This window comes from Palaemon carinicauda, chromosome 26, assembly GCF_036898095.1.
Source record: "Palaemon carinicauda isolate YSFRI2023 chromosome 26, ASM3689809v2, whole genome shotgun sequence".
In the NCBI taxonomy this organism is placed as follows: domain Eukaryota; kingdom Metazoa; phylum Arthropoda; class Malacostraca; order Decapoda; family Palaemonidae; genus Palaemon; species Palaemon carinicauda.
In genome coordinates, this window is record NC_090750.1 from 94,107,775 (window position 1) to 94,135,573 (window position 27,799).

The window sequence follows — 27,799 nt, forward strand, 5'->3', positions numbered from 1 at the left end:
AGGGATGTGTTTAGTGAAACGTACCAGTACGTCCTTTGGGGGTAAAAGGGTTAATAGGTTCCAAGAAGCTGTTTGAGAGTCGAACTTCGTTAAATCTTTACCTAAGGCAATCTTCACCTAACTTGCATGCCTACGATTTTCAGCAACAAAGGTCAACGAATAGTCCTGTTTCATATCGCAAATGTCTTGCTTACTCCATTGAATCTTATAATATTGTTTTATTACAGCATTCCATAATGAACTTTCGATACAATATAAGATTTAAGATTTGATTTCGAAGACCAACAACAGACCAGCTATTTACAATTAGACAAATTAATGAAAATTTTTTGGAATTTAATAAATACTGTACACCTTGCACCTCTTCTTTCATTTCAAATGGACATACTGTACACCAGAAAAGTTGATACGTGTAACGAAAGCCGGCTACACAAACACCAAATGTTTAGAAAATTCTGTATTGCCTTCTTGGTGAAGTGGTGCTATCAACCGTACGGCCTCGTCACATTCTTCTATTGATGTCAGCAGCACCTGAAAAAAAAATTAGAGCACTTATAATTCGTCAAGACATAAACATTTCAAAAACTGTTGAAAAATTCCTAATAACACAAAGAATATATTGGATGACTATAATAGAAGATTGTTTAGCAGCTGTGAGGCTGGCCGGAGAAACAAGGCTCTTTACGAAACACAAGAAAAGGTTGTTTTAAATTCACTTGTACAATACGAGAAATTCAACCAAACACTGTACAGTAGTTTGAATAAGTGAGGAGACTTAAGATGTGCATTCAAAACAAATTAAACATGAGTTGGTTTCATCAATTAGAAGACATGATTGACTGAAATCTATTGCAAAAGAAAATGGAAAAATAAAGATTATCTGGATAAGGTTACTGTAAAACTTGGTTGAGGAATGATCTTCCTAAAGAAACAGACCAATTCATTCTTACATCTACAACATATTACTACACAGTAAGTTTTAAGAGAGGTTTCTACATCATACTTCAGAGGACTTGTTTCCCATCTGCTGTTCGTATGTGCATTTCATTTTCATCATACAGTACAGTACTTTACCACCTCCCACGATTCAGTGTGATCAATGCCCTCGATTATTCAGGGCACGAATTAGTCTTAAGAGCCATTATACGGCTCACCACCCAAACAATAATTAACTTACTATGACCTTCTCCTCTATTCAACCTTCTATTGGGACTGAAAACTATATTTGGATATGATTACATGCCGACGACTTTACATATTCTTTTTCTCTAGAATTATTTTATTCTATAAAGAGGGACTTTACAATGTGCTGGTCATATTTGTTTGGTCCAAAATAATATTACTATCATCATAACAATACATAAACCATATGTATTTTACAACTGTTATCTTGTATTTATCAATCTCTCATACAGCACCAACAGCACACGAAACTCTACGGAAAATACGCGACTTTGGCTTCAAATTGGTCGACCACCCACCTTACTCCCCAAATCTGATCCCCTGCGACTATCACCTCTTTCCACAACTGAAGAAACGTCTAGAGTGAACGAAATTTCACGAGTTTTCATAACCCAGTCAAAAAAGAATTATGAGGATCTCAATGTGAAGCTGGGCTCTTAGGTGAGGATTCTATAGTGGCATAGCTATATCTTGCTCCTCCCAGATTGCTATTTTAGTCTCAGAGCTTTGAATCTACAAAAATTATCTTTATTTTCTAATTACTTTTTCATAAATATGCAACTTCCAGTGCACACTTGTCTTCTCTTATTATTATTATTAAATGCTAAGCTACAACCCTAGTTGGAAAAGCAGGATGCTATAAGCCCAGGGGCCCCAACAGGGAAAATAGCCCAGTGAGGAAAGGAAACAAGGAAAAATAAAATATTTTAAGAATAGTAATAACATCAAAATATTTCCCACATAAACAATAAAAACTTCAACAAAACAAGAGGAAGAGAAACTAGATAGAACAGTGTGCCCGAGTGTACCCTCAAGCAAGAGAACTCTAACCCAAGACAGTGGAAGACCATGGTACAGAGACTACAGCACTACCCAAATTCTGGCCACGGCTTCATCATAGTTTGCAGAATCAGCTAGTCAGTTTGAAAGCTCCATTCCTGAACGAAGTAGCAAGTAGTACTGTAAAGGGAAGAAACAAACATTGCAAAGAGTTTTTCGTAAAGATTACGGTGTGCCAGGCACGGCATATCTGCAATACCCCTTTCAGATCTGTTCCGTAATCATGAAAAAACTGAGAAATCAAAATTGTTCTCCAGTCTCAGGTAGTGCCATAGCTTTTCACTGCCTTGGGGTAGAGTTCTCTACTTGAAGGTACACTTGGACACACTATTCTATCTTATAACTCCTCCTCTTTTGTATGTTTTTTTTAAGTTTTTATAGTTTTAATATGAAAGATTTATATCAATGTTGTATCCATTCTTAAAATATTTCATAAATGTTCATTACTTCTCTTGTATTTTATGTATTTCCTTTCCTCACTGGGCTATTATTCCATGTTGGAACCCTTGGGCTTATAGCATCCTCCTTTTCTAACGGGGATTGTAGCTCACCTTTTCATAAATATTATGTGAAAGAGACAAATGTATCGAGTGTAAGCAAGAAAAAATTTAACAGAATCTATAAAACAGACATTAAATGTTAGAAATAAGTACTTCATATTGATTAGAGAAGTCAAGGCAATAGATTTTTGGCTAAAATTTCAAGAAAATCCTCAGGTAATTTCCAATTTACTTACCAGCTATCAAACAAAAGACTGCATCTTTCTCTGGTGACGAGGGGGCCAAGATGAGGCCCAAGGCTCTGATGAGACTGGAAACTGCTGGACACACGTCTGGGGTGCCGTGAGATGCCCATCTTCCACAAGATCTGCAAAACGAAGAGATAAACAGTACAGAAGGTCCTTAAGCTTACAAATTTAATAGGTTACAAAAAGCTGTTTGTAAGTGAAAGTTTGTTAAATTCTGACCTAGGGTAAGCCTAACCTGAGACCCATGACTATGATTTCCGGGTAGAAAGGTCAACAAATAGTCAGGTTTCATATGAAATAGATATCAGGTTATTCCAACTGTTGGTTTGCTTATTGCATTAAATGATATATTATTGTTTTATTACAGTATTTCTTTATCTTATCCTTGTTATTTTCAGTTGGATTTGTGTTTGTATCTGCGAATGTTTTTAAGTTGGGGACTACCTGTGCGATGAAAATGCTCTTCCCCTGAATGATACATGTTCAGGTTTTAATTATTATCATTATTATTATAATTACTAATATTAGTATTATTATTAACATTATTATTATTGCTATTATTTTTACTTGCTAAGCTTGGTATGTTTCATGAGTAAAGAAGGTCCCAACCTCACAAACATTCGGACCTTTTCAACTGGGAGGGCCTATGGGGATATAATCAATTATATTGTCACATGAGGCGTGTACATTGATGTAGATGAATATAACAGTCTTTTAATGTGTTTCCGAAGATTCACAACTGTTCATAGCTATCCTGATACTGTGCACTGATTGAAGCTCACAAATAGTATTGGCAAATAAAGACCTGAAGAGTAACATTAACAACAATGGGACATGCATGAGGTCACTGAATTTGGAGCAAAAGAAGGCTTGAAATGGAAATTTATTCATTCTGCAAATGCTGTAAGGCCAAACGGTGTGAGGCATTAGTTAACTAAAAAAGGTTTCTGTTAATGCTTGTAGGAGCTACTATTTCAATATTTAGTGATTTACAGAGCTTTTTTTGAAATACCAGACTTGATGAATGGAAGGCCTATTGGATTGAAGCCTGGTATGGGTGTGGAATTAGGAACACTGTGTGTCCAAACTATTTACTTTTGGGTACAGCATAAAGTAGTTGACACCGAGAAGTGTTTAAACTAGACAAAATGTTGTCGACACTTTTTGGAGTAAGTGGCAAAGAGATTTCTCCACACTCATTGTAAGGCGAAAGTGGCACTCGGAAAAGAGAAACGTACAACTCGGTGATATCGTTATAATAAAAGATAAAAATGTTGTGCGAGAGAAATGGAAAATGGGACAGGTTGTAGATACAGAAACAGGCAGAGATAGTAAGGCGAGAGATGTGAGAATTGGATACAAAATACAATGACCTGAAAAATATTAGAGACGTAGTGACAGTTATTAATGGATCTGTTCACAAGTTGGTGGTATTGCCACCCATTGAGGAGCAATAAAAGTGGCAAGAGTGTATTATCAGTTACAGACACCAATATTATCATTACTATTACTAACCAAGCTACAACCCTAATTGGAAAAGCAAGATGCTATAAGCCCAAGGGCTCCAATAGGGAAAAATACTCCAGTGAGGAAAGGATATAAGGAAATAAATAAATGATTAGAACAAATTAACAATAAATCATTCTAAAAACAGTAACAACGTCAAAACAGATATGTCCTATATAAACTATTAACAACGCCAAAAACAGATATGTCATATATAAACTATAAAAAGACTCATGTCAGCCTGGTCAACATAAAAACATTTGCTCCAACTTTGAACTTTTGAAGTTCTAATGATTCAATTATTTATATACTACACTGTTAAAAATTTGCTGTAAAATGCAGTAAAAAAACCTGGAATAAATGTTGCCAGGCATTTACTGTTTTAAAAATGGATATATTGACGTAAAGGAGTGATAATACAGTCACTAACCTGTAAAAGATAATAACAAAGTAGGGTAGAAATTATGGTCGCCTGTATTTTAATGAAATACGGCTGCAAACAGTATATTTCTATGGAGAATTTCCGATTAAAATTACATTTATGTCGTAAGTGTAGAATGTAGTTTTTTCCTTTGTCGTAACTATCTAGTTTTGTAAACTGTGTGATTGTCGATGCTCACTAATGAAGTGTAAATTTAAAAAAAGATTTTAGTTAACAAGAAGAGATCAATACCATAAGCAAGGAAAGAAAATGAAAATTGCATCTACCAGAATGATCAGCTTGGTTGATGTTGTTGTGTCCAGTGTCTTCTAGGAAATGGACACTCCAAAATCAAACTATTATTCTTTTGGGTAGTGCCACAGCCTCTGTATCATGGTCCTCCACTGTCTTGGGTTAGAGTTTACAGTTCTCTTGCTTGAGGGTACACTTGGGCACACTATTCTATGTTCCCGTATTTCATTTCCTCATCATGCTATTTTCCCTGTTAGAGCTATTGGGCTTATAGTATCCTGCTTTCCCTAGTAGGGTTATATTTAGCTAGTAATAATAATGATCATAATATTCGACTGTAAGGACACAACCCATCTAAACTAATTCAAGGTAATTAAGAACACCACTTACTTGATCTAAAATATGAATACCACTCACCTTTTCATAAATAATACGTGAAAGGGACAAATGTATAGAATGTAAGCAAGAAAAAAGTTAACAGAATCTATAAGGCAGACATTAAATGTTAGAAAACGGATTTTGAGCGAAGCGAAAAATCTATTTTTGGGTAAGATAGCCATGTCGTCCTGATGGAAGTTCCTTAAAGGCAGCTTCCTAGGGTATATTACAACTACGGCGATATTCCCAGAGAATTTACCTTCAGGTACCCAGAATTCTAACTCCTGGAGCGAGTATCCCTAAAAAAGACCTTAGGGATATCGTAAATATCAGTGGACGTATTCTTGACACGCCTCATAGCAATCTATACCCCGAATAGAGTTAACACTTCGTAGGGGTCAAATGGCAAGAAAACGAAAACGATAAGAAAGGGGGAGCCGTTCGTAAGGCATCTCTCCTCCCCGTTTCGAAAGCGTGCCCTGCGCCGCTCGCGGCGCCATCTGTATTCCTTGTAGCGATACACGAGGTGCTACAGATACTGTATGTAGGGAGGGGTCCTACAATCCTTTTCACTCTTTTTTTTTTTTTTTTTTTTTTTTTGAAAAGGAACAGGGCGGGTCCATCAGGACGACATGGCTATCTTACCCAAAAATAGATTTTTCGCTTCGCTCAAAATCCGTTTTTTGGGCTCAAGCCATGTTGTCCTGATGGAAGTATACCAGAGCATTACTGTATCTGTGGATTCTCAATACGTGCCGTACTCCTCAGGAATGTTTCTTAGTCAACTCGACTGAAAGACCTAAGATGTTACCGTTATACATCTTTTCACTAATCATAAGCCATGAAAGCGCTTCCTGCCCCCTACAGGGAGGAGTCCTACTAGACTCTAGAAACGAACGAAGAGTACATATACCTATGTATGAATCACTCGCCAGCCAGTACAATATAGTGGTCTCACTCTATATGAAGTAAAGCATAGTCTTACGGGACTACAGCATCCAAGGGAAAAATCCCGACCAGCACCCTGGTCGAAGTAAAATTAGACAAAAAGGTTATATCTGCGTAGGATTAAACTTGCTGCCACCACCGTCCTCAGAAAGGGGTGGAGTCCTTTATGCTAAGGAAAGTATAAACCAGTGCAACAAGGCTTTGCATTAAGGAATAGGCTATTATAGATATCCCCGATTAATATACAAAGGCTAAATGCTCAAAAAATAATATGAAATCAATATAGGTGAAGGAGACGCAAGGTTCCCGAGAACAAGTTTATTGAGTAACAATAAATAGACATGGTCACCATAAATATGTACATATGATAGGTGGATGACCAACAATTTACACAAGTACCGTAGTGCATGGATGAATGGTTATCTGAAAGAAAACAAATATGTCACTTGCCACATACCCAGGTATCAAAGTTAACGTCCATGTTACTACTTTGCTAACATTAGTGTTAGCAAACGCTTGGCACACCTGTCTGTACTTGTGCTGCCATCACCATAACGTTGGAACAGTCACTGTGGGCTCTCAGAGCCTTCACTACTAGTTATATCAACGCATATAACTAACCACTCACCCAAGAATCAAAGTCCCAAATGATTCCGCTGTTCCTCGCAGAGTTAAACAGCAGGGTTAACGACGCAACCAACTGCTACCACAGACCTCTTTAGCTGCTCCACTTGCTTAGCATAGTGGCGAAAGAATACCCTGGAAGACTTCCAGCCAGTGTATGAACGAAGGTGTTCAAAATCCATAAAGTTAAAGAAGTTTAAGGATGAAGCAACTTTCCTCGGATCATGACCTGCGGGTGAACTGTCAGGATCCGCTCTGCGAATAAAATATGTAATTTTCGCCCTAAGCTGATTTAAAGATAAATTCGAGCCCGATGTTTCTCCTCTGAATAGTTGGCCCCCATGGAAGTCTGAAGTTCTACGAAGATAGACCTTTAGGCATTCTACGGGACATAGAGATGCATCTTCTTTCAGAGGGCAGATTCTCCAGGGACCCCACCTGTTGGTGGGCAACTCGTTCTTAGCGAGAAACGTAGGGTCCGGAAACAGGTTCAGTTCTCCCCCATCCAGGAACTGAACTCGGCCCTCCTCTCTCGAGAGGGCCACAATCTCACTAACTCTGGCCCCAGAAGCAAGGGCAAAAAGGAAGATCACTTTTTGAGTCAGGTCCTTCAATGCACATTCCTCATTATCCAGTAATGAGGCAAAATGAAGGACTTTGTCTAACGACCACGAAATAGGCTTTGGAGGAGCTGATGGTCTAAGCCTAGCACAGGCCTTCGGGATCTTATTAAACATCTCGTTAGCGAGGTCTACCTGGAAGGCATATAGAATGGGTCTTGTCAGAGCTGACTTACATGTAGAAATTGTGTTAGCCGCCAGCCCCTGTCCGTGGAGGTGAATGAAGAAGGATAGGCAGAACTCCGTAGAGATCTCTTGTGGGTTCTTGTCTTTGACAAAGGCTACCCATTTCTTCCATGCAGATTCGTACTGCCTCCTAGTAGACTTACACTTGTATTCTTCCAGGAAGTCGATGCTATCTTTCGAGATTCCGAACCGTTTCTTCACCGCTAGGGAGAGAAAATCATGAGCTGCAGGGTTCGGGTTTTCTGTAATGAAGCGTAGACAGTCGACTTCTGGACTTGCTGGGACAGAACTGGGTCCGGGAGTGGTAGAAACTTCAGTCGTAGTTCCAGAGCTAGAGGGAACCATACACTGTTCGGTCACTTGTGGGCCACTATTGCTGCTACTCCCTTGAAGGATCTCAGTTTGTTGAGGACCCTCAACATCAGATTGTGAGGGGGAAACAGGTAGATCCTGGACCATCTGTTCCAATCGAGGGACATCGCATCTACTGCTTCCGCCAAGGGGTCCACGTATGGGGACACATATTTCGGCAGCTTCTTGTTGTCCTTCGTCGCGAAGAGGTCTATCTGCAGTTCTGGGACTTGTCTCAAGATGAAGGAGAATGATCCTGCGTCTAGGGACCATTCTGACTCTATCGGTGTAACCCTGGATAGAGCGTCCGCGGTCACATTCCGGACTCCTTGAAGGTGAACTGCTGACAGGTGCCACTTCTTCTTCTCCGCCAGTCGGAATATGGCTAACATTACCTGGTTGAGAGGTGGGGATCTCGATCCCCGCCGATTCAGACATTTCACTACCACCTCGCTGTCCAGTACCAACCTTACATGGATCGAGTGACGTGGGGATACTTTCTACAGGGTAAGAAGCACTGCCATAGCTTCTAGAAAGTTTATGTGAAAGGTCCCAAATAGCTTGGACCAGGTCCCTTGCACTTTTTTCCGATGGGAGTGACCCCCCCACCCTACCTTTGAGGCGTCTGTGTGGATTGTCACTGACGGGGGGGATGGCTGAAGAGGTAGAGACCTCTTTAGACGACTGGCTTGAGACCACGGTCTGAGAAGAGAACGTAGTCGAAGTGGGACCGGTTTCTTCAAGTCCCTTCGCTCTTTCGATGCAAAGGTTCTCCATACTCCCGCTGCATCTTTTAGCTGTGCTCTTAGCACTGGGTCTGTTACTGATGCAAACTGAAGAGAGCCCAAAACCCTCTCTTGTTCGCGTCTTGATATCCTCTCGGAACCTAGAAGTCTCCTGACAGACCCCGCTATTTCCTTCCTCTTTGACATCGGGATGGAAAAACGGTGTGACACTAGATCCCAGTGAATTCCCAACCACTGGAACCTCTGAGCTGGAGAAAGACGAGACTTCTTTCTGTTGATCATGAAACCTAGATATTCCAGGAACTGAATCACTTGTAGGGAAGCTTGCAAGCATTCTGCTCTGGATGCTGCCCACACCAACCAATCGTCCAGGTAGGCTACTACTTGGAACCCTTTTAGGCGTAACTGTTTGAGCGCTGCGCTCGCAAGCTTCGTAAAGATCCTTGGGGCTATGTTTAGCCCGAAGGGCATCGCTCTGAAAGCATAAAGTTTTTGTTGTAGCTTGAATCCTAGGTAGGGGGAGAGACGGCGACTTATTGGAACGTGCCAATATGCGTCTGACAAATCGATGGAGACGGTATATGCCCTCTTGGGCAGTAAGGCCCTTATGTGTTGTAACGTTAACATCTTGAACTTGTGGTTCACTATGAACTTGTTGAGTGGTGACAAGTCCAGAATGACTCTGAGTTTCCCCGAGTCTTTCTTGGGAACACAAAACAGCCTCCCTTGAAACTTGATGGACTTTACCCTCCGGATCACCTTTTTCTCCAACAGATCTTGGATGAACTCCTCCAAAACGGGGGTGGAGTGTTGGAAAAATTGAGTGCACTGGGGCGGAGTACTGTACCAACTCCAACCCAGTCCATTTTTGAGAGGGCTGTGGGCCCAGGGATCGAAGGTCCAGCGATCCCGGAAATACTGAAGTCTCCCACCTACCGGCGACACTTCACTTTGACTGCCCTGCAGTCTTGCCTCCCTGGTCGTGACCACCTCTGAATCCTCGTCCCCTAGAGGGGCGTCTCGCCGAACCTCTGGCTGCCCCTCTGGGTCTTGCACGAAACGTGGTTGATTGTCCCTCGAACACGGGATTGAATGCCGGGGAAGCTGATGACATGGCTTGGGGTACCCATTGGAAGGTGGTCGGGGTCTGGGCTACCAGTTGTGGTACCGGAGGCAAAGCTGGCTGCTGCTGCTGCTGTCTCTGTGGTTTGAAAGGCTTGGCTGGACGGGAGGAAAACCTTGATTTCTTCGCCTTTCCTTTCGGCTGAGGGCCCTCATCCGGAGAAGACTTCCTCTTAAGGGACAGGCCCCACTTCAGGAGAAGATTGCGGTTCTCAGTGGCTGCCTTGTCCACGACCTCTTTAACCACGTCCTTGGGAAAGAGATCTTTACCCCAGATGCTGGATGAAATGAGCCTCTTGGGTTCATGCCTCACTGTGGCCGAGGCGAACACAAACTCCCTACAGGCCCTCCTTGCCTTAACAAAGCAATAGAGGTCCTTAGTCACCGTGGCCAGATGGATCTTGGCCATTACCATGAACATCTCCGGCATCTTGGGGTCGCTAGCCATCGTCTCCATGTTGGTCTGGAGAGACATCGAGGCTGCCAGGCACTCCTTTGTGTCCAATTCCCTCCGTAGGAGGAATTCCGACAACTTGGTAAGGTTTTCGCCGAACTGCTGACCTGCAATGTCGGCGTCCAACTTCCCAACCGAGAAAGTGAGGTGCACCTCCTTCCAGTCCTTATTGTCCAGCGGCAATGCCAACGACAGAGGTTTGCATTCCTCCAGAGATGGACACGGTTTGCCAGCTTCAACCGCCTTCAAGACGGCCGCGAACCCCTTTTGCATAAAGGGGAAGGCCCTAGCCGGGGAGGATACAAAGGAAGGGTGCTTCTTACTCAAAGCGGCAACTTTAGAGTTTGAGAACCCCCTCTCCTTCAATGCAGCTGTTAAAGTGGCTTGAGCCTTGGAGTGATCCAGGATAATCACCTCCTTTGGTTCTGTCTCCTCCTTCGAGGCCGGCTCCTTCTTCAAACGGACGTAACAGTCCGGGTAGGCCCCTCTACTGGGCCAGAATTCCACCTCCTCAAGGGGGATTGAGCCCAGTTTCTCCGACATGACGATCTTCCCAATCGTCATCGGCATGTGCTCGGCATATCTCCACGGGTTGGCATCCGAGCACAGAGGAAGGTCCTTCACGTTGAGCTTCTTTGGAGGTCCACGTGATGCTGTGATCTTCTGCATCTGGAGCTCCAAAGTAGCGGCCTTCTGATTATTCTCCCTCTGCATCTGTTGGATCATACCAACGATGGAAGAGAGAGCCTGTCCTAGCTCTGCTGGAAGAGCGGACGAGGTAGAGGGGATAGGTTCAGGGACCTGAACCGGCACGTCTGAAGATACGGGAACCTCTTCCTCTACGGCAATAGGATCTCGATCCTCCTCCTCGCCTTCTGCGAGGAGATCCTGTTCCACACGATCGGACAAGTCAGACATCTTGTCGTCCAACTGGATGTCCTGCATGGCATCAGCGACATCCTCCTCCACTGGGATCTGGACGAGAGGGATCTCCAGCCGAGGCTGGGGAACAACAGCATCAGTGGAAGCCTTGGGAAAAAGGTATGCCCTCATCTTCTCATTAGGAAGATAAGGTCCAGTGGTGTTTTTCTGAAAACCCCTTACCCATAAGCGAAGCTTCTCCCTCGCTGCATCTCTTGACTCCGCCGACCTAGGGGATTCAAAAGCCTCTGATAGCAGGTTAGTACATACAGCACATACCTGCGGATCCCAGTAACGATGGTCATCATTGGAGGCTGCGCAAGCCGCGTGCCTCCTACACGAGGCATGTCCGCAAAAGTTCTTACTGCGGACATTGCAGAAGACACTATCACACTTCGGATGCTCCTCCTGTAAAAGAAGAAAAATTTCCATGAATATCAAGTGAATTTCAATTCACATGTAACAAATGAGTATTCACCAAGAATAAGGGAAAGACACTGACTTGTGAAACCCACACAAACACCTGTGGAAGCCCACCAGCCAAAGTCACATAGTTAGTCTTTACTAGAATAACCAGAGAGCATATTTCCAAAGGAAATTAGGTGTAGCTCACACCTAAGGTAAAATTTTTTACCCTTCCGGCCAGGGATGAAAAGAATTCTCTTTTATCCTTGTAAGGCGACACCAAGTGATTGCACAAGTAACACAAGTAAGATAGAAAAGACAGTGTTGTAACCTACTATATCATGGACTCCCTTGGTTGAATACACCACCAAAGAAAGAACTGATACAGTACCTGAGGGTGGTGTGCCGGCCGGCTACTGCCGGTCAGCACCCCCCCCCCGTTTTTCGAAAGGTAGATCTCAAGTACACAACATCAGATCACCCTTATTGGGGAGAACTCCAGATCCCATGCCTGAACCGGCCGGCAGTGGTTGCCGGTCCGCAGCCACCCGGTTTGCACTGCGTTGCCGGCCATCATTCTTAGTGGCCGGCTAACCGGGCAGTGTAGCAGGCCGGCCGGCAGCAGTAAGCAAACCTCACCGGCTGGCCTCCACACCAGGCAGCGCTCGGCTGCCGGCCCCACTTGTAGTGGCCGGCAGGTGAGCAAGAGACTGGCCGGCAAAGGTATATAACCATCGCCGACCGACAGCAAGAGAACTGGAGAACACCCCTCCCCACCGACGGCCGGCCTGTAGGCCGGCAGACGGCAAGGACAACACATACGAAGACAACAGAATGAGTGCCGGGCTAAGAGGCTATGAGCCTCTGTGCCCGGCACCCGAAAGAGTGCCGAAAGGAAGGGGAGACACTAAGTCAGGCTTCCTAACCGCTGCTTACTGAATCTACAGACGGCAGCGATGGAGGGACCAAGAAAGGACCGGGCAGCACTCGAAGGAAGGGTCTCTGCCGGTCGGCACACTCTGCCGGCCGACAGGAGACCACGTCAGTTCCCCATCCTAACCTAGGCTAGGTACGGATGCGGACGACTGACACAAAGAAACGGAAAATAGAAGGGAAGGACAGAGGGTCCTATCCAACCTTGCCTTGGTTAAAGGTCATTCCCAACTAAGACAGCTCATCTCAGCTAGAGAAAGACCCGAGGGGGAGGCCGGCACTACTGGCTGCCTCCCTAAAACCACGGCAAGGAAGGAATTGCTATTCCAGAAAAAGGAACATATCCCGAATCCGGAACGGCAAGAGGACAAGTCTGAGGGGTCACTGAGCGAAGGGTTCACTACTGGAACCCAACAAGGTGGACCAAGGGGGATAAACCCCTTATGCCCGTGTCAATCAGCAAGGGAGACCCTGCCCCATGCTAGACCAACCCGGACTCAGACTAAACACTGTTGTACTGTCCCCCTCTGAACCAATTCAGATGGAACAGGAAGGTACCGTACTACTCCAGCCTAGATATATTTGAAAATTAATTCAAACAAACCACTAGAGTTAAGCCTAGGGCTTAAACAGAGGGAAAGGGTTTGCCCCTTCCCCGAAGAGAAGGGAGCAAACGGGGAAACAGATAATATTATAATGACCTAAGACAACCTAGCCTAGGCACTAAGAGAATCGATTACCTAATTCACCGAAACTCACACCAACACTATCTTGGAAGGTACTCGAAAAGGGCTTATATGTATAACGTTGCCTAACGCTTAAAACAATAAAATCACACTTGGAAGACTGATTATCATGCAGGAAGTACATAGGCCAACCGCTAGCCTACGAAGGCTAGTGTTGGCAGCCTAGGCAAAACTTCGCCAGGCACACTACTAACGCATCATAACAGAATTCCTAAATAAGCTAATTAGCTAATATTTAAGCGCAAAGGGGCTGGGAACGTCGCTCTTGCTAACAAATAAATCCTATTCTAGCGAGCGACAGCATCCATGATGCCTCCAGCAGGCAACAGCTCTTGTATCAAAGATAACTCTTTTAATTACTTTAATTTTAACCAAGAGCCTACATTTATACATAAAAGAAATAGTACTCAACTTATCAGAGGCCGAAGAAGTTGGAGAAAGCATTATAACACGAGAAATTCCAAGATTTGGTAGAAAACAGGGAACAAAACACCGAGTCGTAGAGCTACGCAAAAAGGAATACAGATGGCGCCGCGAGCGGCGCAGGGCACGCTTTCGAAACGGGGAGGAGAGATGCCTTACGAACGGCTCCCCCCTTTCTTATCGTTTTCGTTTTCTTGCCATTTGACCCCTACGAAGTGTTAACTCTATTCGGGGTATAGATTGCTATGAGGCGTGTCAAGAATACGTCCACTGATATTTACGATATCCCTAAGGTCTTTTTTAGGGATACTCGCTCCAGGAGTTAGAATTCTGGGTACCTGAAGGTAAATTCTCTGGGAATATCGCCGTAGTTGTAATATACCCTAGGAAGCTGCCTTTAAGGAACTTCCATCAGGACGACATGGCTTGAGCCCAAAAATAAGTACTTTATATTGATTAGAAAAGTCAAGGCAATAGATCACTTCCCCAGGTAATTTCCATTTTACCTACCAGTTATCAAACTAAGTAGCATCTTTCTCTGGTCCTGAGGGGACCAAGATGTGGCCCCAAGGCTCCGATTAGACTGGAAACTGCTGGACACAAATCTGGGGTGCCGTGAGAAGCCCATCTTCCGCAAGATCTGCAAAAGGAAGAAATAAACAGTACAGATGGTCCTTAAACTTACAAATATAATAGGTTACAAGAAGCTGTTTGTAAGTCAAATTTAGTTAGATTTTGACTTAGGGTAAGCCTAACCTGGAACCCATGACTTTGATTTCCAACTAGAAAAGTCAACAAATAGTCAGGTTTCATATGCGAATCCTCGATAAGGGGGGGATGACTATATACATTAAACTGGAAGTGTTGAAAACTCAAATATTCCTTCGGCTTATGAATATATTGCAAAACCAACCTATCGTTTCAAACTTTGGTTATAAAGTTACAGAGTGAGTTGTCAAATAAAGTGTATAAAACAAATGCACTACAGTACATCATTCTAAATTAATTTTGCTTCATTAATAAAAATCCAATAATAAAGAGAGTATTTATACTGAATGTTAGTGAAACAGAAAAATTGCATAAAGAAAATAAAAATGAATCTTTCAGTCTCTAAAACAGTGTATATCTTCAGCATCAACCAAGCTGACCATTCTGCTAAATGCAATTATAATTTTTTTCATTTTTTACATTATTGGCCTCTTTCCAACTACCCTTGTCCTTATGTTTTTATAAATGACTTTATTTTCTCTACACTTTGAGGCTTTTGAGAGTATGAAATTCTTATAGTAGCATTTACGTAAAATATTTCTAATATACTTATAAACATAAAATAATTCCAGGGTTGTGTAAAATTACATCAAAACCAAAACTATTAATGCTATAAATCCCTCCAAATTTTAACTAGTTCACCAATCCTTTCAAAAGACACTTTACTCCAATCCTTAAGGACACTTTACTCCAATCCTTAAGGACACTTTACTCCAATCCTTAGGTATTTTTCAGTTCAACTTTGATGCAGCATTTCCTTCAATTAATAGTACGCAGGTACTTATTGCATTGTAATTCTTACATACATACATAACCAAGGCACTTCCCCCAATTTTGGGGGGTTGCCGACATCAAACAAATGAAACAAAAAAGGGGACGTCTCCTCTCTATGTTCCTCCCAGCCTGACAAGGGACTCAACCAAGTTCGGCTGGTACTGCTAGGGTGCCACAGCCCCCCGTGATAAAAACAATTAGAATAGCGCCAATGTATCCCTGCGTGTCGTAAGAGGCAACTAAAAGGGACGGGACGAGGAGGCTAGGAACCCCCTCTCCTGTATTATAATCCTGTGAGACATCATTGTAATTCTTATATCAGAAAAATTATAGCAATGTTAGATGGTTGAAATATAAGGGCAATAACTCATAAGTTTTATAAAGCCAATTAGAATGCAGTAATAAGAGTCATGAAACTTGACATTGAGAAATGTACAGACTTGAAATAATAAAATCACAAAATGGCTGTGAAAATCACAATATAATATACAGTACACCCAGAGAAGGTATCTATATATATACTCATCCCAAAGTTTAATATGGCCTTGATATAAGAACTTTGTATAGAGTTGTAGACAAAATTGGGGTTACTGTATTATCCCTTCTACCCCCAATGGATGCACTGGTACGTTTCACAAAACTCATCCCTTAACCCCCATGGACGTACTAGTACGTCCTTGCAAAAATCTGCTATTTGCATTTTTTTGCATGTTTTTGATAACTTTATGAGAAACTAAAGGCATTTTCCAAAATAATGAGACCAACCTGACCTCTCTATGACGAAAATTAAGGCTGTCAGCTCAATCTAAAAAAAAATATTGCAAAATGTGCTTGAAAAAGAAAAACGCTTGGGGGTTAAGGGTTGGAAAGTTCCAAATAGCATTGGGGGTAAAAGGGTTAATGCAGTTATTAACTAGAGTGACACAGTCAAGACCAAATTTGAACTCTTATGTAGTGTACAGTACCGTAGTGATTATTTTATCAACTGATTAGTGACCATATTGAGGAAGTCTAAATTTGAGTAATATTTTTGATAAGGTTTCTTCTTTTGGAGGGGTTTATTAATAATCTAGAATGTTTTACAGGAATTGATTGATTGATTGATTTAAAGTTTTCAGGCATCCTGACATCTGAGGTCATTGACGCCGATTACACAACCCACTGCCAAATTCCCGAGGAAGAGGAGGCAGAGGAAAGGTGGGGCAGGAAGTTTAACAGCCCCTTACATTACAGTAGCAGCAGCCAACAAGACAGCAGGTACAATGGAGTGACACCCAACGGACATGCTGGGACTTGCACCTCCCTCTGTACCCCCAACCTCACCCCCACAGCACTAGAGACAGGGGCCAGAGACAGATCCCTCTAGGGAGGACTGTCTAAGCCTGTTGATCTCGGTGCTAGGGACCTTCTGATGGAATCTCTCAGCTACTGCATCCCGACATTTCAGGATGGTATTTGCCCACAAGTTCAATACTTGGTGGGCCAGAAACTCGATCGTGCGAGTACCTGAGAGAGGGAAGGTTTCCATAGCTTTCCTGGTACGTTCTTTGGAGAAATCCTCAGAACGTATCAGGATACCTAAGGTCCGCAACCAGATATCGAGCCACAAAGTGGCTTGCATAGCACACTTCGCAACTTTCTCCTGGTTGAGGATCTTGGCTGCCGAGAACGAGACCTGTCGGTTGGAGAGTCTCTCAAGAGGGACTCCCCTGGTTAGCTCTTCCAGCGAGTGGTGAAGAGGAAGAGCTAAACAAGGCTCCTGAAGGATCTCTAAGTACCTCCTCTGCTGTACGGGAGGAGGTGGGAGGAGCTTGTTGGTGGCACCATAACGGTTGGAGGAGGACATCTCGGAGAGCTGTTGTGAGATCTTGTCCCTGGTACTCTTAACCCCTTGAGACCAGGGCAGTGCTGCACTGGTCTTGGAGTGTTTCTGAGTACCAAAGACACGGTCCGGGACCCTGTCTTTGCACTCTCGAGGAGGGATCTCTGGGTCGGAAAACCCGTTGAGAGCCCTCAGAGTCAGAACTTGCCAAAACCCATGTTCTGACTCTTGCTGGTCTCCTCCTGCTGCAGGATTTGCAGTGAAGTCTCCTTCTATCCCCAAAGGCTCTTCTTGGGGAGAGTCGCGGACATTCTCTGAGTGGCTAGCTGGCTCCATCCTAGTCCTAGTAGAGGACTTCGGCAATGTTTTGGAGTCCTTAGATTCCTTCCTGGGAAGGATGTAGGACTCTAACATTGACGAGGGTGGCATGTTCCTTTCAATCCCCGACTGAGTAGACCCCTTGGTGCGAGGAGAGGTTTCCTCCATTGGTGCGACGGGGGAAAGTCTCTCTTCGCGTGATTCCCTTCGGGACGGGAAATCTTCGTCTGAAAGGGAAGGAGAGGCAGTCTGAGGAAAAGAAGGAACCTGCCTCGAAGGTCTGCGTGGAGTCAGTTTCGCCCTTGGGAAATGACCGCATCTGGAACTCCTCTTTTTCTCTTCAAAGGCGTAGAAGAAGCCATAGTTTTGTGTCCCAATTCACAGAAGACAGGCTTGAAAGCATGCGTTACGGCTCTGATCAGTGCAGCGAACCAGGGCTGTTGGCTGACAGATGCACTGTCAGACATACCCCTTGAAGGGACAGCGATTGAAGGATCCCTGAGAGGAGTCCCTATCATTGGTGAGTTTGCCTAAGGTGGCTTTGGGATCCTGGACCCCTCTGGATGTATCCCTTCTCCCACAATGCGCGGTGGTATGCGCTCGCGGGGAGGGGAATGAGGCGATGGCAACCTTGCCGTGTGTAGTTTAGTAGTCTCGCGCGCGGGATGATATTGACGCTCGTGCGAGGGAGAATATCGGGGCTAGCGCGCGGGAGACTGTTGACGCGCGCGTAGGATTAATACGTTGAGTGCGCGGGTGTGCAGGAGAGAGTTCACGCGCATCTATACCAGCTGTAGGGCGCGCTTGCAGGAAAAAGATCCCTAGCGCGCGGGCGCGCAGTTGAATCATGTGGGGCGAGTGAGAGAATGTTGGCACGCATCCTTTGGAGAGGATGGGCGAGCGTGCGCGCGTATTCTTAGCTGGAGCCTTGTTAGGCCCATGTAGAAATGACGACGGCAGGTCGGCAGGTCTGTCGGATGGAAGGTCAACGTGTTCTTTAAAAGGACGACCTTCCACCGAAGGCGATTGCGAACGATCTGCAGAAAGGTCCAGGACAAGTGCAGGAGCAGTGATAGATGATTGGTCTCGAAGCTCCTCTGCGGTGGACAGCATCAAAGATATTGAACCAAAGAGGCGTCTCCTCACCGCAGGTGAAGGAAGGCCTCTTAGGGTGAAGAGGAAGGCGAGCCTTCGGACGAATGCGCCCTCTGGGGGCCGTTGGATCAGCAAGCTGACCTTCTGCAGTCCTCCAAAGAGGAGTCTCTGTAAGTGAACTCCCCTGAGGGGGAGAAATACTAGCAGGAGAGACTGACGATGGACTTAGTTTCCCCTCATAGGTTGAACAGGAAAGAGAGAAATTAAGCCGTCAGCTACCATTGAGTTTGGAGAGGCAAAGGTGATGGGTGATACTGCATGGGATACCTCTGACACCACAACGTCGACAAGAGACAGATGATCAACCTCTGACGGTGACGAAGATTACGTGACAGCGGCACCCAATCGGATGTAGTTAAGCAAAATCTCCATGGAGGGCGAACCCGTAAGCCCCAAGGGGGACCAAAGCTGAAATAAGGAGGTTAGTGACATATCCTCCCCTAGGGGGGAGAGGTGGAGCTGCTTCCCTAGGGGAAGCAACGTCATCTCTCGAGTCCCAAGGTTGGTAAAATATACATCGATCTACGCTACCACTCGACGGTCTCTCGAAAGAGACCGACCGAGTGGTGGGAGCTTCAGAAGAGGATTCGACAACGGAAGAAGAGGCCTTGGGTTTTTCTCATTTCGAAGCAACCTTCGAAGGAGAAATATCCCGTTTGGACTTCTTCTTCCGTCGTCGTGAAAACCTCTCCCAATGGAAGGTAGACCACTCCCTACACTTGTTGTTGCCATCACACCGTTGGCCTCTACAAGAAGGACAAAGGGCGTGAGGATTAGTCTCGACCGCCGACATGAATGTTCCACAGGGGCGGTCGGGAAACCCAGGGCAGGTGCGCATGATCGCAGAGGCCAACTTCACATATACAGAACTAGAAAAAGAAAAGGCAAAAGCAATTAAATGGCTGCCAAATAACGGCGAGGATGAAAGCAGGCACGTCCGACCACCATCCGAGCCGAGAGCAAAGTGAGCTCAAGCACAGGTGTGTGAGAGGGGGGTTGCAAGCTACCCTCCCCTACCCCCGCAACCTAGCGGTGTGGGGAGTAAATCTTCGTTAAAATTTAATGGCTCGTCATTTCAGCTACGCCGAAAGTAATACCCCTATTAAATAGCGTGGTTTGTATTCCAGTTACGGAACAAACCAGGACTCACACAAATACACTAGATATAGATGGAATCAAACCACAGGGCAGTTTGATAAAAAATCAGTAATTGATTATGTCGTTATATCAGACAAGAGGCTTGTAGAAAATGTTAAAAGTATTGCCAGGAGTCTCCCTTGATTCAAATCATAGACTAGTCATAGGAAAAATTTACATTCCTCCCATAAGAACAGAGCAAACAGAGAAGAGAAAAATGATAAAAACAGAATCCTTGAAAGACCCAGTTATCAAAATGAGATTTCAAAACAAGTTTACAGAGAGGTTGCAATACCTGGAGCAGCGGGATTGGAAGGGACTAAAGGATGTAGGGGAGAAGGAACTTGGCTGTAGGTTTGTTGGAGGTACTAGGAAAAGACGTACAATTTGGTGGAATGACGAAGTAAAAGGTGCAATAAAGATGAAGAACAAAATGCACATGAAATGGAAGAAAGAAAGGAACCAACAGACTAGAGAAGAATATGTATCTTCTAGGAATCAATCAGGAGAGATTAAGAGAAGATCACGGATAAATGCAATATAATATAAAGGATGAAAATGGAAACATTATTGGCACGGCTACAGAACTTAATGAAAAATGGACTACTTATTTCAATAGGTTACTAAATGTAACTACAGAAGGAAATGAAGAATATATTTTTCAATTTGACAGAGAAAATAGGGAGGATGTGATTACTTATCATGAGTTTGAAAATGCTTTGAAAGAGATGAAAAATGGGAAATGCCCAGGGTATGATAATATACCAATTGAGTTATTAAAATAGGGAGGGGACCTAGCAAAGTAGATATTATATGACCTAACCTTGTCATTCTGGTTAGAGAGCACGGTTACTGAAGACTGGGGGAAACATATTTCTGTACCCTTTTATAAAGGTAAAGGTGATTCAGGCAAATGCAAGAATTATAGAGGTATAACGCTCATATGTCATGCAGCAAAACTTTATGAGAGGATTTTAGAAAAAAGGGTAAGAAACATCATTGAACCTCAGCTAGGCGAAGAACAGCATGGATACAGAAAGGACAGAAGTACATCAGATCTCATATTCGCCTTGAGGCTTGTTATTGAAAAATCATGGAAATACAATAGGCCACTGTATATAGCATTTATTGACTTGGAAAAGGCATATGACTTGGTACCTAGGAACAAATTGTGGTGCTTAGGAGAGGTTTATGGACTCGACGGTAGATTGGGAGCTGCAATAAAGAGCACGCACGAACCATGTATGAATATTGTAAGGACTGGATACAAGGATGAAAATTGGTTTAGAGTAACAACAGGTGTTAAGCAGGGAAGCGTTCTTTCCCCACTCTTGTTCATTGCATACATAGATGTAATTATAAGAAGTTTTAAGGAAAGAATAAATATCTCGGGAGACTCATGATTTTTGCTGATGATATTGCTTTCTGGACATATGATCAGGAAGAACTAGAAAGAGCATTGATAGCCTTGAACAATTGTTTAACAGAAGCCGGACTGAAGATGAACATTAAAAAAACAGAAATATTAACAATCAACAAACAAAAACAAGCTCCAACGAACATCATGATAAGAAATACGGTAATTAAGTACACCAACGCATTCAAGTATTTAGGGTGTATGTTTACAGACAACGGCTATAAGAAGAAAGAAGAATTTACTGAACGAATAAAGAAATATAATAAATGCTCTGGAGCACTCTATCCAATTATGAGAGATGCATACGTACCTATAGAAGTAAAGAAAACCATATTTGAAGAATTACTAACACCAATCATGACATATGGATCTGAGAGCTGGACAATGACAATCAAAGACAGGAGCAGAGTCCAAGCTTCAGAGATGAAAAGCCTGAGAACGATAATGCACAAAACAAGAAGAGATAAAATAAGAAATGTAGATTTTAGAAGGATGGTTGGGGTATCTCCTATGTTGAACAAGATTGAGAAGGGTCAGCTGAGATGGCTGGGACATTTAATGAGCATGGATGGAAATAGAATTGCAAGGAAGAGATGGGACTGGACGCTTGGTGGGAGGAGACAAGAGGTAGACCACGTAAACGCTGGAAGGATGGAATTGAAGAGATTCTGACAAAGAACAACATGCCAACAATTGAACAGGGGAGACAAGAGGGAATTTTTTAAAACAGAATTGAGTGGAGAAGACAACTGATTCCACTGACAGGCTGAAAGCCTACCTGGGAGTGGAAATAAGTAAGTAAGAATAATTACGTTAATGCTGTAAAATATTCTTCTTATGCAGTATTCTGATATTATAACATCATAAAAATTGGCTGCTTTAGGAACAAAATAACTTGAAAATAACAGTAAAATATAAAAGAATAAAAGTATTACCTTTACGTCATCCATAAACTGCTGTAACTCATTGTTTTCCCTTTGTTCTTCCATTTCCTTCTCCACATGCCCTCCACTAGAGGAATAAAAAAACGGATCAAACTACAGGTACTGTACACTACACTAATTTGTATTTCTTATCTATACAAACCGAAGTCCTTTTATAGGCATAGGATTTCAGTGAAGCTGAAAACTCGGCTATTGAAATTCATAATGAGGTATTAGTGGCCCTTCCCACCCCCTGCCAGCTCACATATTAGCCACTTTTACCTTCAACTAGAACTTAAGGGGTGGATGAGGCAGAAACTATAGCTTTAAGGACTCGGGTTTATATACTGTTGTTAGGAAAAATACGAATGACTTTAATTTATGACATTCTTACAAATATACAAAACCCTGGTCCCTTAATAGGATACTTACCCTTAGGATGGTGTTAGTCCCTATAAGAAAACTGATTGGCTTAAAATCCAGGGATATCAAAACATTCGAACCTTAGGAGGAGCGAGAGCGTTGACTCCAATTCACCTTCTATGACCTGAATTCCGAATATTAAGCTAGGTTTCTACCATTAGACAGACGATCAGGGAAGAAAATATATTCCCAAGGGATCTGATGTCTTCAATGTAAGCCTAAAGTAAAGCGATTGGTTTATATTACTCTCCATCCTCCCTCTCGGCAGGAGGATGAGGAAAACATTTCTATAGGAACCTAAAATACAGTGGAATAGTTACTTGATATGGTAGCTTATCTGCATCAAGATCTGATCCAGCGACATATCAGTTCAACTGCTGCACCCCCAAGGATGGACGAGGAAACTAAGAAAAAAGCTAGACATTCTTACTCCCGTCTTAGTCAAGATGCTTCTTGGCCGACCCGCCGAGACGCTTTACTAAGCATCTCTCCCCGCCGTGCGCCAAGCGAAGGGAGACCGCATTCATTGTTCTCTCTCGCTTCGCTTGTGTTGCTTAGTCTTGCCGCGTGGAACTTTTAGCTGTTTTCTTGTGCTTTTTAGTGTAAAATAGTTCTTGTGACGCCCTTAAAAATGTCTGTTGCCTGCATTTACAGAGTGAATGGATCGACGGTTCGCTACATAAAAAAAAAAGATGAAATGAAAATACGTAAAACTGCCTCAATAACGTTCTCCAAGGACACTCAGCGCGTTGTGACTCCTCGTAATAAGACGATTGTGCAAATGGAGACTACGTTATCAATGTGTATATCGGACTGTTGGGAAAAGGTTACGCTCGATACAACATGATTCGAACCAAAGCCAAAACCCTGTATGATAGCCTAGTTTCTGAAGGGAAATCTAACGAAGAAGACGAAGGTGATGATGACAACGAAGGTGATGAACCTGCCCCACGAGAAAAATGTGGTTTTGTTGCCCGCAAGGGCTGGTTCGAGAAATTCAAGAGGTTTGGCCTTCGCAGCATTCTTTGTATGGGGAGCCTGCCTCGGCAGACCAAGAGGCAGCTCTTCGTTACATCGAGGATGAGTTCCCGAAATTAATTAAAGAAGGTGGCTATCTCCTGGAGCAGGTGTTCAACATGGATGAGACTGGCCTCTTCTGGAAGAGGATGCCGTCCCGGACGTTCCTTTACAAGGACAAAGTAAAAGAGCCAGGGTTCAAGGCCCACAAAGATCACGTCACTCTCCTCATGTGCGGGAATGCCGCGGGCTTCATGCTCAAGCCTGGCTTAATCCTCTGGATTTGAAAAACAAAAACAAAGCCTTGCTGTCTGTCTACTGGATGAGTAATAAAAAGGCATGGATATCTAAAGCCCTCACACTCGACTGGTTCATAAACTGCTTCATCCCACAGGTGAAGCTGTACCTCGCGGAGAATGGGCTGCACTCCTCTTGATGGACTGTGCAGGCGGACATGCAACGGATCTGCATTATGACGGGGTCCAAGTGGAGTTCCTGCCTCCCAACACCACTTCCCTCATACAACCAATGGATCAGGGGGTCATTCGGGCCTTCAAGGCCCTCTACACGAGGTCCACGATGGAGGGCCTCATCTCCTCCATCGATGAAGACGACAAGGATTTCAGCCTCAAGAGAAATTGGCGGAAATACGACATTGCAACATGCCTGGCCAACATTCAGAAAGCTCTTAATGAGATATAACAACAAACATTGAATGCAAGTTGGAGAAAATTGTGGCCAGACGTTGTTCATAACTATGAGGGATTTACGCCAGATGAAGTTCACCACTCTGCCGTAGATAAGGCTGTGAGACTGGCACGGTTTGTAGCCAACGAAGGTTTCTCTGACATGACGACAGATGACGTCAACTCACTGATCGAGTGCCACTTGGAGCCCCTAACCAGCGAGGACCTTGTCGAAATGACAAGATTAGCGAGTGAGGAAGAAGAAGAGGCAGCCGACGTCGGCGACGATGACGAAGCTGAAGAACGTGGCCTTACCGTGGACAACCTGCAAGAGCTCTGCAACAAAAGGCGCAGGAAATCGATGATAACATGGTCAGAGCCATTGAATTTAGTAACCGTATTGACAGTGTAATGGCGTTGTGCAAGAGCATCTTTGCTCAGATAAAAGAACGTCAACAACTTCCCATCACGATGTTCCTAGTGCGCTGAAAACCTTCTGCAGAAGCATCAAATACTCCTGCAGCCTCTCCGGCTTCCCACCGAGCCACTACGCCGCCTCCTGCAGTTTCTCCAGCTCTATCGGAAGCTGTCGTTGACGATCCACCGTCTCTATCAACTGAGGATGAGGCGTCACCTGAGGAGCAGTAAAGCTCTCATTAACCTGTGCAGTAAATCATCTTCATCTTCATCACCTCCATTATACTGCACAGGTGTTTCATCGTCAATTATCAAGTTCATCGTCATTGTTAGAGGTGAGTTACGTATCTGGTTATAAGAATAAAAGAGTTCTAAAAACATATCTACAGTATATACACATACACTATTTATATCTACATATGTAAGTACATGTACACTTACACTATTTATATTATTTATGTATAAATGTAAATGTACATACAGTATACGTAATGTATTAAATACTGTATTTATACAGTACAGTACTTTATTTTATGTACAGTATATAATTTATATTATCAATATTTATTTACATGATTCTTTAATGTTCTAATGATAACATATGCATTTATAGGGTTAATATACACTTATTGTTATCATATATACATGTACACAAAAAATGTACATACTGTATTCCAAAAATAGGGAGGGAAAACTACTTCGCGGTTTTCCACCTATCGTGGTCGGTTCTGGTCCCCATTAACCGCGATAGGTGAGGGATTACTGTAATAATAAAAATGTAAAAGAAATTTACAGAGACACAAGCAGGGTATTAAGAAGCGTCGACTGTTTCGTGAATGGATTTCCCACCATGAGGTCAGTCATTATGATAGCTGGGTGATAAAAAGCTTCCTAGTTTGAAAATAAAATCCTTCCAACAGACCACCATTCGTCATCCAGACCAAGACCTTAGTAGCAGAGAATGCACAGCGCAACCATATAATGTTGCCAGACCCACAATAACTCTTCAATCTGGTCGTAACAATACAAGACGAGGGATTGTATCTGCATAGGAACAAAAGATTTTCATTCAGCCACTGCAAATTTCAAATTTCAAAATATTTACCACAAGACTGACCTGAGAGCTTCATTAACAGTGGAAATCAAAACAAAATAAGAACTCGCAATGCCGACTTCTTTCCCTTTAAAATTGTGATAAGTTGGAGTGGCTGTTGAGCCGTCGTAGAGAAAGTCAATTTATTATTGGTGGGTGTGTACGAAAAACGTGTCCTATGTTGTAAAAACACTTGTTTCACAGAATTGACATGAATACGCCAAAGTTATAGTTAAAACCTGCAGAAAATGTTTTCATGTTTATATTTGAAATATCTTTTTTAATGTTGTTATTGTTTTTAAAATACTGTATCTTATTTTAATTGTTCATTATTTCTTATAACATTTATTTATTTTCTTTCCTCACTGGCCTACTATTATTACTATCTAAGCTACAACCCTAGTTGGAAAAGCAAGGTACTATAAGCCCAGAGGCTCCAACAGGGAGAAATAGCCCTGTGAGGAAAGGAACTAAGGAAATAAATAAACAACATAAGTAATGAACAATTAAAATAAAATATCTTAAAAACATTAAAACAGATATTTCATACATAAACTATAAAAAGACGTATATCAACCTGTTCAACATAAAAAAAAATTTCTACAAGTTTGAACTTTTGAAGTTCAAACTTAGGTGCTTCGAACATTCCAAATGACGATAGCTGGCGAAATGAGTTGTGGTAGTCACCACACAGACTGCTCAAAATACACAAAATCCAACGTAAACAGCATCTAATATCAGAAAAACAGAGGAAAATACAAATTTTGTACATGACTGTCCCATCATTGTACACAGAAAACCTAACGTGTAGTTATCAACCCAAAACTGATGCTGTTTTCCTACAAAACAACCATTTAAAAAAAAAACACAATACTCCAGCAAATGCAGAAAAAAAATATTGTAAAAACACAGGAAAACGCACATTTTGTACGTAGGTGTCCCATCATTTTACACACAAAACCCCACAATAATTGTATTTTGTGTATTTGGCCCCAAAAACCAGTTATAATCACCCTAAACAACAAACACGTTCGCAAAAACCATAAAAAAATGCAACATTTTAAAGGGACTGTTCCAACATTCTACACAGTAAACGCGACGTTAATTTGTGCCACTTTAGTTAACCTAAAAATCCTTCGGCTTAACTATACCATAGGAGCCTTTGTATATCAACGGCCAGTTCCTCCCGAGTGCACAGTAGACACCAGCTAACCTAAACTCCCCTGCCCTAACCTGACCTCCAGGCTGTGTCCTTACCTACTTAATTAATGGGGGGTTAACGACCCCTGCAACCCCCTTACACTGCCGTATTCTTAGCCGGCCGACATCATACATGCAGGTGGCCGCTATCACACATACACCCCTTATCAGTGCACCATTCCGAGAAGGAACGGAGTCACCAAACTGATATTAAGTCATTGGGGTGCCAAAGTATAGCTACCTTCCTAAATTGGGTTAGCGGTGCAAGGGTAAATATAAGCCAGTTATATGAAAATAATGCTAATACCAGTTCCCTAGTTAAACTATATAGGTAATTTACTGCATATAACCATAATAAAACCGAAACATAATATATGATAATATTTATCGATTAGCTTCTTAAAATATTATTATACACCGAAAACTGCATTTGAGAACCTACCCACCACCGTATGACTATTTTCGATCTAGCCTGAACTAATGGCTTTTCCCTGCTACAGTACGATTGAATATTATTTATCAATTATATATTGATATATATAAGATTAAAATGTTATAGAGGAAATTATGTTAATAATGAAATAATTAACACCTTTTTGTGACCAAAGGTTAAAACGATCGTAAGCGGGACAAGATCTTGGGGACTGAGATTCAAGTATAATTCAACGAATTTAAGTCTATAATCTTTATATATAAACATAAATCACTTTTAAAAAGTATTACAAATATTGAAATTACTCTTACCTATTCATTTCACATCTAAATAAAGCACTGTACAAGTGAAACTGCTTTTTTATACCTGTTGCCGAGGATCAACAAAGTTTGTTTTTGTTTACATTCATT

General features: G+C 42.7%; 1 protein-coding gene across 2 annotated transcripts; it reads right to left on the reverse strand.

Annotated features, from left to right (window-relative positions):
* Positions 1-6: 6 nt before the first annotated feature.
* Positions 7-27,799, reverse strand: LOC137619698 (uncharacterized). 2 transcript variants are annotated; one of them, XM_068349976.1, is made up of 5 exons: positions 27,701-27,799; positions 22,133-22,208; positions 14,317-14,446; positions 2,759-2,889; positions 7-531 (listed from the first exon to the last, which is right to left on the reverse strand). In XM_068349976.1, exons 1-4 carry the CDS (start codon positions 27,706-27,708, stop codon positions 2,765-2,767), a joined length of 339 nt encoding a protein of 112 aa, XP_068206077.1. In that variant the 5' UTR covers positions 27,709-27,799; the 3' UTR covers positions 7-531; positions 2,759-2,764. The 2 variants fall into 2 exon arrangements, with proteins under 2 accessions (XP_068206077.1, XP_068206078.1); XM_068349977.1 differs by lacking the exon at positions 14,317-14,446.

Excerpts from the sequence above, each read along its gene's own strand:
- LOC137619698 (XM_068349976.1), bottom strand. Across the intron at positions 14,447-22,132 it reads AGTTTATGGATGACGTAAAG|ATCTTGCGGAAGATGGGCTT; the intron begins GTAATACTTTTA and ends TTCCTTTTGCAG. Across the intron at positions 2,890-14,316 it reads GCTACTTAGTTTGATAACTG|ATCTTGTGGAAGATGGGCAT; the intron begins GTAGGTAAAATG and ends TTCGTTTTGCAG.